Source organism: Clarias gariepinus, chromosome 27 (assembly GCF_024256425.1).
Source record: "Clarias gariepinus isolate MV-2021 ecotype Netherlands chromosome 27, CGAR_prim_01v2, whole genome shotgun sequence".
Classification (NCBI taxonomy): Eukaryota; Metazoa; Chordata; class Actinopteri; order Siluriformes; family Clariidae; genus Clarias; species Clarias gariepinus.
The window spans coordinates 5021551-5034690 of record NC_071126.1 but is presented as its reverse complement, the minus strand read 5'-3'; the positions used below and the strand labels follow the sequence as shown (position 1 = coordinate 5034690).

Genomic DNA, 13140 nt, shown 5'->3' with positions numbered 1-13140 from the left:
CGTGTGTGTGTGTGTGTGGGAGTGTATGTGAACATGTCAACACTAAAAAAAAAAAAACTTACAAACTGACTGGTTCCACAGCACTAGAAGCAACCGGGACTGGTTCACTAATTCTTTGCACCCTAAGAAGGAGGAAATGGATGGGCAGTGAGAGAAATGCTTTCTGGTTAAAAATGTTTCAAACAAGTGAAACAGGAGAGCTGATTCTTACGGCGTGCTGTCCTGCAGTGAGGGCGTTTTCGGTGCAAAGAAGGTGCTCAGTTTATGGAGCACTTCATGTCTTGAACTGCAAAGGAGCAAGATAACATCCATGCTAAGAACACATCCATATCGTGAAAATGCTGTAAATATAAAATGGTTCACGAGTGGCTGGTGTAAATGTTCAAGAAGTTCAAGACTTTTGATTGTGTAGAATAAAATTCTTAGTAGTAGAAACTCCCTTTAATTCCCTATTATAATCCTATGCCACACTTATGTACTTATTCCAGGGTTTCACTAGTGCTTGGATACCATTAAGGTAAAAAGGTTTCTCAGTATGCCGGAGCCATGATTGGATTGTCTGCTTCACATCTAAAACTCCTTTAACGGCCCAACCATGTGGAAATGGCTTGGAGCGAGATTAGGACTGTACTGGGGATGTGACTATAACTCCCAGCGGAGTTCCTGTAATGTGCAAGTGGTGTTAATGATCGTGTGTACAGTTCCCACAGACAGAAGTAACTTATCTGTCAATGTTTAAGGGTCAGATGCTCCACTCGCGGAATGTTCACAGTAACAGCTGCAGTGGGCTCCGAGCAAACAACCATACGGCCATCTTTAAAACATTTGCACCATTTAAATGTTTTACTGCTGCGAAGAGTCTAAATCGTTTTATGCCTCTATTCCTGAGAATTTTAATCACATTTGCCACGTTACTTTAACTGCCATGTGTTGAATTAGACAGATACCTTCATCCAGGGTGACTTACGCTTCTCTCATTAGACTTTTAAGTAGTTAAGTGTTAAAGGCCTTGCTCAATGACCCAACAATGTCACCTAGGTAGTGCTGGGATTTGAACCCATGACCATCTGATCAGTAGTCCAATGTCTTAACCCTTGAATGATATAACTCCAAATAGCTTGATGTGTTAAATTTTTTTTTTTTTTTTTTACACCATAGCACCATCACAGTTCACAGATAAAAAAAACAAAAAGTGAACATAAAGTAGAAGCTATAAAACTGTAGCCTGTGTTGTAGATTGCTGCAGCCTGTGCACACTGATAGGCCATCTAGAGTTGATGTAGCTTGGGGCACATTTATTATTTAAAGCTCATTCTCTAGTACACTTCAGCACTTTTCAGTGCATCAATGCTTTATATATATATATATATATATATATATATATATATATATATATATATGCATACGTTATTAATACTGTGACCAGCCATAGTTAAATTGCTTTTATTCAACACTTGTTCTTTGCTAGCAGATGTTAGCATTGCACTGTAAGTGTTAGCATGTATGTACGATAAGGCTGGACAAAAAGATCAAACAGATATGTATAAGATACTTTAGAGCACATGTTTAAAAGATGTCAGTCAGGCAGGGAGGCACTTACTGATTATCACCTCTATCAGTGTGTGCTGTCAGAGCTGGAAGTGGCTCAGGACCTGAAGTATGCAAGATTAGCAAGTGAATAATACAATATAACATAATGCAATAGATACAACTATCATTATCTTAAAGCATATTATTCAATAACCTGCTCTAATTATTTAATAAGAATAGTGGGACTGATAGCATTAATTTAAAAAAAAGAGATAAAAATCTATTTTTTAAACCCCAAGAAAACAAGCCTTCAGTTTATAACATTCGGAATTCATACCATTCTAATAACTAATATTCTTCCTCATATCTGAGTGACTCATAAAGTCAAGTGTCTATGGAAAACAAATGCATGCTTTCTTATGACTCACTAATGTCTGGAAAGGCCATCCTCTCCAGTCCGAAAGATTGTGTGTGTTCGTGAGACCTGTATCAGGAGTTAAGAGTGTATTAATACACAAATACACAAGATAAAAAATATTTTGATACACATTTTGTCTTAATACTTACTCATCTTTGGCGTGACCTGGTAGGAAAACTGTGTCATCGTCGTCACCCCATTCCTCGCTGTCTTCTTCGACTGAAAATACAAAACATTATACTAAATCAACTGTATCTATGCACTACTATGTCAAATCACGGCCATAAAGTATACATCATATGGATGAGAGAATATCCAGAACAATGGTTTTCTAGTTTTATGATTTAAAAACGCTGACTGGAATGATTCATAGCCAATAGAATGTTAGTTTGCACAACTATAAACTACAGATGAGAGATGTAAAGCAAATGATTACATCATACACTGATTAGCCTTAACATTAAAACCACTCAGGTTTTGGGTTCCCCTTGGGCGGGGATGGAACCCAATCCATGACATTGGACCATTTGGGTGCTGTGGGTTGTGAGGTAGGGCCCTATGAATCAGACTTTTGTCCGGGTGAATCCCGTGTGTCCTTGATTGGACTGGGATCTGGGGAGTTGGGACACAGTGGCTTTGGGCTCTTTACCTCTTGGGCCCTGTACGTTGTGGACTGTGCTGCACTGGGTGTTCTGGTGTCTGTGATTCACCTGGTGGTAGTGGTTATGATATGGCTGATTGTAAGTTTAGAAAGTTTATTTATAAGGGAGTTTAGTATATTAACTTACAGCTCTCTTGGTTCATGCTGTAATGTGGTGAGGATCTGCAAAAGTAAAAACAACAATGACAAAAACAGTGTAGGATTGCAACCAAATTATGCTCTTAAAGATATGTACAGTAGCACTAGTGTGTAACACACTTTACATTAATAAGCAATGTCTTACATGATATCTGTACTTGGGGTCTCAGGGTGTACGATCCCATTACTGTTGGCCCTGTTGTTAGCTTTAGCTTTATTTCCTAGCATGATCATCTCCTGAATATCTAGCTCCACAGACTTTAGTGGGATATAGCCATCTGAAAACAGAAAATAATACTGCTATAAGATATATCACAGACAAGAATACATTCTATGTTCAAGTAAAATAAATCGAACATTTAGTGGCCTGAAGTCTGGATCCATTGGTATTATATGACTTAAGTGAGTTTTAATATTTGTCTTTTTTATTTCAAACCTAAGATGGCTTTACAACTAACAGTAGAATGTTGAACAGAACTAGACCTAACCAAATTCAAAGTTTTTCTTTGGGCTTATCTAAAGTCAGTTGCCTGTAAGAACCATCTTAGGGCAATCAATGTACTTCATCCATCAATTCACCTATCCATCCACCTATCCATCCATCAATCCATCCCTCCATCCATCCATCCATCCATCCATCCATCCATCCATCAATCCATCCCTCCATCTATCCATCCATCCATCCATCCATCCATCCATCAATCCATCCATCCACCTATCCATCCATCAATCCATCCATCCATCCATCAATCCATCCATCCATCCATCCATCCATCCATGAACTCTGTATTTCAACTAGTATACATTTCCATATTTTTTACGACCATGGTAGGACTTCCAGGCAACATTCATACATACATTCACACATTACTGGCAATTTGAGAACACCAAATTAGCCTAATCTGCATGTCTCTGGACTGTGGGAGGAAACTAGGGTACCCGGAAGAAACCCACCATGCAAAGGGAAAACATGCAAACTTTATGCACACAGACACTGAGGTGGGATGTGAACCAGGAATTTGGTGGCGACCGTGCTAACCACTACACCACTGTGCCGCCAATCACTGCACTGAAAGAGCAAATCATTCCACATACTTTAATAGATGTTCAATGTTTTTGTATTTAGAATATATACAAGTGATGCTAAGTCAGAGACTGTCAATTTGAGCATTTTGTATCATTTATACTTTTTTAATTTACAGATTGAAATGTCTGGGCCATGCTCTACAGTATGAATTCCTTATGTGCGTGTATTATTAGATTGTTTTGTCCTAAAGCAGGATGTTTAATAGATGGGGTGTTATCTGGCTAGATGATGATCTTACAAGGAGAGGTATCTTCATCACTTAGCACCAAACACATTGTTTTATACCCGTATACCACTTTGCTTTTCAACCAGTTACTGTAGAAGAGATAGACCGGACACAAGCATAAAGCGTTCTTCTCTTTCACTGAATGCTGGAGTGGATTTTGCAAAGAAACCATATTAACCAAAAAATATATAAAACATTTCAGGAGACTGCAAACCGTTAGTGAATACACTTTCAAAGGTTTACTCAAATGAAGTTAAGTTGATACTGAAAATTGGTGCCTTAGAAATATGAAATGTTTAACATGTTTTATGCTATGTCACATGTTGTGTTTCAAGCTAACTCACATTTGTTGGTGCTGTTTCTAGCCAGCCATTTCCCTTTAGGGCAGTCAGTGGTGCGAAGAATGCTGATGGTCTCTCCAGCCCTTATCGTCAGATCATCTTTACGGCCCTTAACTGTCTCTGCCACTTTTGCTTGGTACAAGACCTCCTCCTCTCCAGTGACCTACAGACAGACATAGATAAACAGACATACAGTAAGTCCCGAATCTCTCTAAATGCCTAATACAATGCATAAAAATCCAGCGCTGGATTTTCTTACCCTAAATTTTTTCCTAATTTCATTTTCCTTCTTTTCTTTTTCTTTCTGTTCCTTCTTCTCTTTTTCCTTCTCTTTAAGCTCCTTCTTGTCTGTTTCCTTCTCCTTTTGTCCTTTTTTCTTATCCTTCTGTTCTTTCTTTTCTTTTTCCTTCTCCTTCAGCTCCTTTTCTTTTTCCTTCTCCTTCTGCTCTTTCTTTTCCTTCTCCTTCAGCTCCTTTTCTTTTTCCTTCTCTTTCTGCTCTTTCTTTTCCTTCTCCTTCAGCTCCTTTTCTTTTTCCTTCTCTTTCTGCTCTTTCTTTTCCTTTTTGGTTGCTGTCTTTTCTTTTTCCTTTTCTTTCTCTTTGTCCTTCTGCTTTTGTTTTTCTTTTGACTTCAGGTCCTTTTCATCTGACACAGAGTTCTTTCTGCAAATATAAAAATATAAAACAATCACAGAATGTATTTATCGCCATAATATTATACATATAATTTATTTATTATTACTTTTTTTAAATGGAATATTAAATTGAAACATACTTGGAAAACAGTGATTTCTTGGGGATCTCCTCTGTCTGAAAATCAAGATATTACATCAAAGATATTGAATCAAAAATTAATTAATCCCACAATTAGACACATTAATTACAATAAAGACACACATTGCAGCAAGCCAGTTATAATTGTCAAAAGTTGTAAATGAAATAATACTTACCGCAAGTGATGTATCAGAATATGGATCTAAAAATAAGCAAACAAACAAACAAACAAATAAATAAATAAAATAAAAATTTGAAGCTTTGACCTTTCATTGAGTATAAACTTTCCTTTTGTCCTCCTATGTCTTAAAAACATACAATTATCAAATAGACCTTACGTTTTCAAAAAATTCAAGTGCATTCACTCACTGATTCATTATCTATACCGCTTTATCCTGTATACAGGGTCGCGGGGGGGGGGGGGGGGGGGGGGGGGGGGCTTAGGGAACAAACTGGGGTCCCTGGATGGGCTGCCAATAAGCCACCATGCTGCCCAGGTGCATTTACACATTATATATCAATTGTCCAGGAAAACTGGCATCATGATGGCTTAGTGGTTAGTACCGTCACCTTGCACCTCCAGCGTGCAGGTTTGATTCCCGCCTCTGTGTGCATTGAGTTTGCATGTTCTCCACGTGCTTGGTGGTTTTCCTCTGGGCACTCTGGTTTTCTCCCACAGTGCCCTGCCCTGGATTGGCACCCTGTCCAGGGTGTACCCTGCTTTGTGCCCTAAGTCTCCAGGCCCCCCGCGACCCTGTACACAGGATTACCCAGTATAGAAGATGAAGGAGTGAGTGAGCATACAGAGGAAAAAAATGCTTTCATACTCAAAGGAGATCCCTTGCGGTGTTTCTTTGGTGCTTTACTTCTCTTGCTGGGTGTCAGATCTTCATATTCCGTGCTACTGCAATTTTTTTTTATGCAAAAAAAAAAAGGCAAGTTATAAACTTGCTAATCCATTCATTCAGCTGGCAGGAAAATGGTTTAAAATAATAGCAGCTATTTAAAGAACAAACAAACACACAGTATAAGAGGTATTATCCTGGTATGTGTTCTACATTGTTATACAAATCTTGAAGATTTACCCTGATGGAGAAGGGAGAGTTGAACTGAAAAGAGAGTTTGGTACTAAATTTGAATGTTCAGGTGTCAATGTCCTGGGAACCCCAGTATCTGTAGTGTCTATATTTGGGGTCTGATGATGTAGATTTAAGTGTCCCAAATGCATTTCATCTGGTAATGATGGTTCAGGAGGAACTTCTGCTTGTGAGCCAACCATCTGAAATGGATTCAGGATTTCTTCATCTTCATTTTCTGTATCCTTTGATGTAAAAGCTAAAGGAGCCGGGATGATGATTTCTGTAACAATAATCATTAATAATAATAATAATAAAAAAGATGTCTAGACCAACCCATCACATTTACAGAAATCTTAATGACATCAGTTGCTTAGTACTGTAAATAGGTACTGGTTATCATCATACAGTAAGAAGCCTAATTGTAAGTAGTGTGATATTATTAATTATTTTTGTTTTAAATAGAACCTAATCCTAGCTAAATTGCTGAGTGTGTTTTAATTGTAAATATAACAAAAGCAGCTTGTGACCATACTGTAGATTTTGGTTACTTTTTCAAGACATAGTCTAAGAGACAATAACTTTAGTGATACATACATACACATCTATTAAATAGTTTCTTTTCATGCATCATTAACCGTCACTGTAACCATACACAACACAAGCATACACACACCCTTTCATACAGTAAGGACAATTTGGAGATTCCAGTCAGCATAAATGTTGTTTGAGTCATTGGACTATGGGAGGACACCTGTACATTACTTGAGTAGGTTTATTAGAAGATAAGCTTTACTTTCACTTTACAACTTCGTACAGTGTACGCTTACTCGTCTACATCTCTACACCGCATGTCATGGCGGTGCATAACCACAGTGGAGGCAGGATTTTCTGACCACCTGCTGACTATTATGTGTGATTGTGTTTCCTGTTGTGAAACGCTTTATAACGTTAGTTGGGGTTTAATATCAGAAGGGAAGCTGGTCGCAGACATCAACTTAAACAGAACGTTCACAGTAAAAGAGATTTGAATAAGCCTATACTGAGTACTTAAAGATACGTCTTTTTGTAACTTTACCCCAATACACATATAAGTGATTTCTACTTTTACTTGAATATTTTTTGACCAAGGGTATATCTAAGGGTATAAATACACATTTGTGTACTTTCCCACCACTGTCTTTAGGTAGCTTAGCTAATACTGCATAATACAAATACTAATGAACATAATGCTAATACCCCATGGCCGCTGCTGTTTTCATGTGCACTCTCTACCCAAACACACTCTGTATAACTAACCAATACCAGAAGAATTATCCTGCAGAGACATATTAAATATAACAATAATAACGTTCTAAATTGGTTGTGGTAGTTCTACCATTGTCCTCTAGGGGCTGACTTGGCAGAATGGTGGACTGCATGTGTGTGTCTGGAGACTGAGGTGGTTTCTCTGGCATGAGGTCACCATTAGGCACAGTTGACTGGGGCTTTCTGGGGGGAGGTGGAGGAGGCACAGCAGGTTTTTGTACAATCACAATCTTCGGAGCAGGCGATCCTTTGCCTAAAGGGAGGACTGAGAGGTTAATGAACAGGTAAACTCTATAACTACACACTCTAAAGACTGCATTACACATGTCAAGCACACACAGTCATGTGGAATTACTTCAAAGATGATTTACCTTATATATGCAAACAGCTCTACCTCTAAGTCATTCTGAATAAGAGAGACATGTTGCCCTGCACCACTATAGGAGCATTTCATGGCTGCTTCACATACCAACACCCTCTTAAATAAAAAGTCCATCGAAATGCACAAAAAGATTAAAAAATGAAATTCTGAACACAATTGTCCAATCAGCCAATCAAACACCACCAGCTCAATTTGTAAAGCCGTGGCAATACAGGTCAAAAGCTTCAGTTTAAACTCATTTCATTTCAGTTTGGAGCCTCCTTCACCTGATAATCACATTGCTTAAAGCAACCATGAGAAGGATATTGCTATGAATGGCTCCACCAGACACCCTAAAGATGTTTTACAGATTTTTCTAATAACCCTACCTTAAATACTGCACTTAGCAAAACCAGTTAATGCTCATGTCTCAGCCATTAAACATTTAACATCTTCACTTTGATATCATAGATGTCAATGTAAAATAAAATGCAATTAAATCAGAAATATGCTTTCTGAAATCATTCAGAAGTGAGACTCTAATGCTCTTGCTTTTCATATGCTTAGCACAGCTTGATTATATAATATGCATATTGCACTTTTTTTAATGGTAATTTTATATTATTAAGAGGTACTAGGTTACCTTTAGTATAAGGCTAATTTTATATTGAAACTATTGCCTCTGGAATAAAAAAAAAAATAAGTAAAAAAAAAAAAAAGTTGTTATAAGTGCTATATAAATAACATTTAATTAAAAAGGAGATCATCCTAGGAGAGAGGACAGATCGATGAAATTACAAACTAGTTTTAAAAAAAAGGCTTTGGAAACTCAAATTAACATTTTTTACAATCGAAATGTGCAGAATAATATCTCAAAATGAGCCAAACCTTAAAATGGATGGAAAATCCCACATCAGGTTCTACTCCTATCATCTACTATCTACTATTATGAGTGAGATGATTCCACTGCCTCATGTTTGGCTGACTGGATAAGTCCATGAATGACAAGATGTAAAGGTGCTCTAACCAAAGTGGCTTAACAAATCTAACACCTTCTCTTTAACAATGCATTAAAATGTTAAGTTTTTTTTTTTTTTTTTACAATCTAACACAGAAATCATTTAAAGCCAAATTTTTGTTAAAAATCTTGTGTAGTACAGAAGATATTGTGACCGGGAAGTATAAACAGGCTCTGAAAAACTAAACATTGACTTACTGTGATCTTGGTCATTGGGAGTTGTTGGTTCTTCTTCCCTGGCTTCATAATCGACAGGAGGAATATCAGGAAGAGTAATCGGCTCAGGAACATTTAGAGCATCCACATGTGAGAATGGATCAGCATAGACTGTGTCTGGTAATGAAGACTCAAGTGGACTATTGTTGGGAAGACCTGTCTCAACTACAGGCAGAAATTCAGGTGGGGATAACTGAGTGCCTAGTGTAGACTTGCGTTTAGCCTTTTCTAGAAGGCTAAGCAGACGCAGATCACTAGAGTTTTGCTTAACAGGAGACTTCTCTTCAGCTCTCGCTAGAGCAGAGAACAATGAAGGGGTCAAGGGAGAGCTGGGCAATGGATTTTCCAAGAGCTCCCCTCTGTGGTCATTCGCTTTGTGGGATTGATTTATCCTGCTTTCCACCATTGACTCAACATTTGTTGATGGGGCTAAATGTGTTGGCAAAGGACTGAATATAAAAGCAGCATCTGAAACTGGAGTTTCTGTTGCTGGCATAGGAGAGGCTGTACGAAACAGAGCTGGACTGCTGAAAATTGGAGTTTCAAGAAGAGAAGCCCCAGCAGAAGATTGCTTAGGAGTAACAAGAGCAGATACATCTTGAACAGATGCGTCAGTATCAGAAAAGTCATCAGGAATAATTGGAGGTGGAATATTTATATTTAAAAAAGAATGGCTTTCTGGAATGGAGATCGCCTCTTCTGGTAAACCATATGAAAAAACTTCATCTTTTGGACTTTTTAAATCGGAATTAAGTCTAATAGGAAGTTCTGGACTTGGGTTCTTAATTTGGGGACCATTTTTAAAGACGGGTTCCGGAACTGTTAGGGCAGGAGGTTTTGAGATTGAAACATCAGGAGAAGAAATAACTGGAGCAGAGAAATTAGGGGTTGTTCTAACTGGTGTAACAGGAGATTTGAAAATCATAGGCTTATTAACTGGAGAATATGAACGATTGAGGACAGGAGAAACTGGTACATCCCATTCTGAGGGATTTTTCCTGTTAAATGGTGGAGAGACTTTGACAGGTGTCCTCGCAGCTGGGGACTTTGGGACAGATGCAGGTTTGGTTGTCTGTTCTAAGACTGGAGTAACATGATTCGTGAGCACGATCTTCCTATCATTTAAGGCTTGTTTAATAATATCTGCTTGCTTCTTCTGGTGCTTATCCACCAAAACAGGCTTTGCCTTTATAAGTGAAGTCTCTGGCTGAGAATTTTTGAGGTTCTTTTTGTCATCTTTAAAGACCACACGAGGGGCCAGGCGGTTGTCCACAGCTGAGTTGATAGATGCAATAAGGGGGTTGCTGATTTTTCCAGTGGGAGATACTAGGGAAATATTTTTGGGTTTCTCCGGGATGGCAGGTTTGAATCGGATGTTTGAAGATTCATCATTTTGGAACATTTCCCTCAGGGTTTTAACTTTTATTTCACCCTAAGAAACCATAAAACAAGCAGAGAAAAATCCTTTACACAATGCAAGGCATACAAAGGCTTTTTCAAGTCAAAGTCATGAAATATAATTAACTGATATCTAATTCTCAGGACAGAATTATACTATTTCCTGAAAAACTTAAACAGAAAAAAAAATTATATATATATATATATATATATACATCTCAAATAATGTAAAGAAACGCAACGCAAACTTGCCTGTTCCATTGTATGTTGTCTTAATTTGTAATCCTTCTTCAAAGAAATAGCACTTTCTTCACCATCAATTCTGCGTCATCTCACTGTTAATCCACCAAATAACCCGCTTTAAATTAATCCAATCCAATAAGAAATTACATCCGTACAAGCAAAACAACCCAAAGTTATGCTTGTGACCTAAGCTACGCGTGTGTGTTTCAGGAATGAAGGCAGATAGACCATTCACAAGTAAATCACCAAAAAGCACTTGGTCTTGTTAGACGAGTTCCGCCCGAGTCATCAACACACTTCTGACTGTTTTCTTTCACAAAGAATGTGGTCCTGCCAGCTGCCTGTGTGGTAGGGAGTGCTTTGGGTATCGCCTAGTTTCAGCTCAATTTCTCCTAGGACTTGAAGGGATTATTCCCAGGATGAATCATTAATCATCATACAATTTTATTAATAAATCATTTAGTTGTAGCCATAAAAGATAAATATGTCATGAAAAATAAAGGGTTGGTACATCATGAGAAAAATATAAATATTATTTAAATTCAACATTTAAATAAAAATATTACAATTGAGTAGCAAGCAATTCCTAAACACTGTCCGTGTTTAACTAACACACAATTGGGTGATGCCTTTTAAAATTTTGAATAGATTTTTGCATTGCTTAGGAAGTTTTTACCTTTTTACCTACCACATCAGTCATCTCTGGTTTAGAAAATTGTAAAGGGAAATTAGGAGAAATCTGGAAAAAAAAAAACTTTAACCGTTAATTAGCCTATTATCATTAAGCTTTCTCCCTTCAGCCATTGTTGTGCATTTACTTAACATTTATTCTGTACACTGCTTGGCTAAAAAAGTCACTTTTTCAGACGGGTCAAAGGATTGGCTGCATCACGCAAAGAAAACAACCTAGGAGAGCTGAAACGACTAAAATTGTGAATTAGGAACTGTGCAACACATTTTTAAATCTTGGAAGGACAGTCCTGATCCATTAAGTGTGTTAAAGAAATGTGGTCAGAAAAAACATCATAAATGGAGATAAATGCTTGGAAAAGTTGCATCAGGAAAAAAAAAGTCGACAGTAGAAATCACAGCTGTGTTTAATAGTGAAAGTAAGAGCATTTCCAAATGCACAATTTGATGAGAACTTAAAGGATTAGGACTAAACTGCTGTGTGTCCATAAGAAAACCATTTGACTAATCAGTCAAAAAGGCTTTAATGCTAAGGAGCATAACGATTGTCGTATGGATCAATGGAAAAAGATCATGTGGTCTGATGAGTCCAGATTGACCCTATTCCAGAGTAAAGGGTGTGTCAGGGTAAAAAAAATAAAAAACAAGGAAGCCCATGAACGATTCAACCGTCAGGCAAAGTGTCCACTGTCTGGAGGCAGTGTTGTGATCTGGGGTTGCTTCAGTTGGTCAGGTCTAGACTCAGCAACATTATGAATGACCAGGTTATTACATCAATGGAGTTTTTCTTCCCTGATAGCTCAGGCATACAGTATTCAAGAACTCAAGATGAAATTATGAAAAAGTCACCACATTGTGCACCGAAATCAAAAGAAAAGACGGTTGAACCAAATTTTAATCGTTTTTTTTATGTATGTACTGACATGTATATTACCATTTTTAGATTAATTATTTCATATTTTAACTTTAGCCTTGATTATTGAGAACTTTTTAAAATAAACTCAGCAAAAATATATATATAAAGATTTGCAATTTTAATAGCAGCAGAAGAACAAGGACACACATTATTGTATGTTAGATGATAAACCGAAATGTTTTTTTCCCTCAATTCGGCGGAAAAAAATATTTAAATTACAATTTGTAAAACTGACCCTGCAGACTGTTTTTCTTTCGCAAGGGTCATGTTTTAATTTGCTTCAATTTGGTTTGTAAGTACCTAGAAAAAAATGACAACTGAAAAATGTGTTTGATATGACTATAAATAACTAAGCACCTTTTTTTTCTGAATTTAAAAATTGGAATAAAATGAAGGCTTAATGCTTAAGTCATGAATAAAATATGAACACAATTAGGTTAACTGCTGCTTAAGAGAAACGTCGATGCCCGTTTAGAGGTGGACTATTTAATTTGTAGTACCTGCTAAATTTTGTTGCACGTGAGTGTTATCGGTGCTATCAGCCGTTTTTCTAGACTGTAAACATAAAAGATAAGCGTTTTACAGCATGTCTGCTGGGGATCACATATATATAGTGCTAGATATATAGTAGATAAACTAGTCGGCTATAAAAACAAATAATTGAACAAATGACATTTATTTTAATTATGATGTACTGTATTGCATTTTGTGTGTCCATTTTTCTTCCACCAGAATAGCTA

The 13140-nt window shown here is 37.2% G+C and overlaps 1 protein-coding gene across 1 annotated transcript; it reads right to left on the bottom strand.

Annotated features, from left to right (window-relative positions):
• Window positions 1-1947: 1947 nt before the first annotated feature.
• LOC128514634 (FYN-binding protein 1) lies at window positions 1948-10990 on the bottom strand. Its single transcript, XM_053488428.1, has 10 exons — window positions 10804-10990; window positions 9136-10585; window positions 7629-7811; window positions 6260-6533; window positions 6002-6078; window positions 5351-5376; window positions 4405-4564; window positions 2906-3025; window positions 2098-2167; window positions 1948-2014 (listed from the first exon to the last, which is right to left on the bottom strand). The coding sequence occupies exons 1-10, from the start codon at window positions 10810-10812 to the stop codon at window positions 1948-1950; spliced, it is 2436 nt and encodes an 811-aa protein (XP_053344403.1). The 5' UTR covers window positions 10813-10990.
• Window positions 10991-13140: the final 2150 nt, after the last annotated feature.

Bases quoted from the DNA above. Each gene is read 5' to 3' on its own strand.
- LOC128514634 (XM_053488428.1), bottom strand. The intron at 6,534-7,628 runs GTAGAACTACCA...TTATTGTTACAG, and splicing joins TCAGCCCCTAGAGGACAATG to AAATCATCATCCCGGCTCCT. The intron at 3,026-4,404 runs GTGAGTTAGCTT...TTCTGTTTTCAG, and splicing joins TAGAAACAGCACCAACAAAT to ATGGCTATATCCCACTAAAG.